Here is a 2,550-nt window from a genome sequence, read left to right on the forward strand (position 1 = left end):
TGATGGCCATGTGAATCCTCATGTTCTGTTGTTTGCTGCTTTTTGCGCATGTAAAATTAATCCCTGGGAAACAAATGTTAGTATTTTTAATGGGTCACAGACACTTATCCTTTCTAATTTAATTCAATTCGAATTTAAAATAATCTTGTCGGTTAACGGTTAATAATCGGTTAACGAGCGTCGGTTGTTGGTTAGGAAAAATAACCGAAATTAACATCCCTAGGTCAAACGTGATCGTTTAGCACGTTTACATAAAACACCAATTGAAAAGCAGTGCAGTAGAAAGAAAAAGCACGTTCTGTGTGAATGTCCCCTTACTGGTAGTACAAGTCAGCTATAGCTTTCATTTGATTACAGAGAGAGCAACGCAACTTAAACCACGTGAGCGGCCGCATGAATCTAACTGCTGACGGGACAAAGGTTTTTGGCCATCAGTATGGTACTTTAACACACAATCTCCTTTGGTGGACTCTTATCTTACCTTTCAGAGTGTCTTGCTCAGCCCTCATGATGTCAATCAACGAGTTCTCCAGAGAATGCATGTTGAAGCCATCGAATGAACGGGGACGGTCCTGTGAAGGGAGAAAAGGAGGATGGGTATCAAGAAAAAACAACTATGATGGCATTTCTCATATCTCTCGGCTCTGCGGGAGTATCCCTTTCATCTACAATAGAGTTCAAGCTGTTGTGCTTTTGTTCCTCTCAAAAACTATATCCTGTTGAAAGGAAGTCACAAATGAAAGGCTACACAGAGGCTCCAGACCAAAATATAAATCCAATTTGGTGCTCGCTACTGACTTGACCTCTGGATCATGAGGCTAATGTCTAATGTGACAAGTCTAATGTTTGATATGATTTATAAACACAAAGGTTGAAAAACTGACAGAGAAAGCACAACGGCTTACACTTGCAATGCAGATTTAACTTGACAATGATGTAACCTAACAATACAAACCCAGAGGTACGAATGACCAACAAATAAAATGAACTCAAACCACGTTTCAAGACTCTTTAAAAAGGCTTAAATCCCATATTTAACAAAGAGATAAAGCCTGAATTTAATATTTGCATGACAAATTGCTCATACAGAACCTGAAAAACACAACTTAAACAATATTTTTACCCAGATACAAATAATTAAATAGTTTGCATATATGCATTTGCCATTAGCCAAAGGGACTTTCAGTGTGTGTGATCCCTGGAAAACAAATTCATGGTTTTGGCAATACTAACGTCATGCTGTACCAGATAATCTAGTACTGGATCATTTGGGGAAAAAAATTTATTAAAGACTGCAAACAATAGCTGTTGGACGAACAAGGCCGATAAATGATAAAGAGTGTTCATACTTTAAATAGATTAGGTTATTCCCCTTTACCTGATGATTCAGCACAATCGAGTGTTTGAACTGGACCAGAGGTCATCTGATCTCAAAACAGAGACTTGCATTAAACACACACTTCAGGCTCAAGACTCATTCTATTGTCCACCAAAAGCAAACAATAACAGAATCTAGGTCTTCCTGTTTTTTGAAGGTCAGTAAGACATGCTATGCAAGTACATCAACACAGACGCAAATGTTTGGCTAAAGCATTACAAAAGTGCAATCCTATTGTGCATACTTGATGTGTGCTCTTGCGTTACCATGATGGTAACAAACCTCAGCACTTAAAGGGTTAGTTCACCCAAAAATGAAAATTAGCCTGTGTTTTACTCACCCTCAAAACATCCTAGGTGTATGTGACTTTCTTCTTTCAGACGAATCCAATCGGAGTTATATTAAAAATTGTCCTGGCCCCTCCAAGCCTTTCAATGGGGGTAAGGGGGTGTTGTTGTCAACAGTTCAGAAGACGTGAAATAAAGTGCGCGCATCCGTAATAAAATGTCCCTCACACGGCTCCGGGGGGTGAATAAAGGCCTCCTGTAGCGAATCCATGCATTTTTTTAAGATAAATATCCATATTTCAAACGTAATAAACCCTTTTTTCTCACTTCCGCTGACTGTGGTACGCGGAAGACGTTCAGGTGGATGACACAAGACGTATGTGTCGTGCGCGCGCCTCTGAGAAATGCACATACACATAGGATGCTTTGAGGATGAGTAAGACACAGGCTAATTTCAAACAATCATCAAAAAATCAAAAAATCATCTGAATGCCTCTGATTGGCCATTGCATTCAAAAGCTCTGCAGACTCGTGTGTGATTGGTTATAATGCGCAACACTATAAAAACGCATCAAAAAAAACATGGCGCAACATAGACCAGATCTAAATTGAATGCTACGGTCAACACTTTTCATTTCATTTTCATTTTATTCGTGACAGCCGTAATGGATGTAGTTTAACTGTACAGCACCATTTGTGTCCGTGTGTTGCCATATACAAGCGGAAACTGAGGATATGCAGATATTACGTCATTGATGGGCGACAATGACGAGAGTCGAGTCATTATTTAAAATAACACCATAAATACATAAACATAAATACACAACTGCATGAAGTATAATCACACTGTGCAAGTAGTTTTTGGATATTTTATTACGAAAATCT

At 38.8% G+C, this 2,550-nt stretch overlaps 1 protein-coding gene across 1 annotated transcript in view; it reads right to left on the reverse strand.

Moving 5' to 3' along the window:
* LOC107713185 (cytoplasmic polyadenylation element-binding protein 4-like) overlaps positions 1-2,550 on the reverse strand; it is a 38,312-nt gene that overhangs the window by 15,116 nt on the left and 20,646 nt on the right. The window contains exon 4 of the mRNA XM_016518619.1: positions 482-572. Coding sequence (XP_016374105.1) covers positions 482-572 — 91 coding nt within the window. The remainder of the gene's footprint in view (positions 1-481; positions 573-2,550) is intronic.

The sequence above is a fragment of the Sinocyclocheilus rhinocerous genome, unplaced genomic scaffold (genome assembly GCF_001515625.1).
Source record: "Sinocyclocheilus rhinocerous isolate Xijiao unplaced genomic scaffold, SAMN03320098_v1.1 scaffold387, whole genome shotgun sequence".
Taxonomy (NCBI): domain Eukaryota; kingdom Metazoa; phylum Chordata; class Actinopteri; order Cypriniformes; family Cyprinidae; genus Sinocyclocheilus; species Sinocyclocheilus rhinocerous.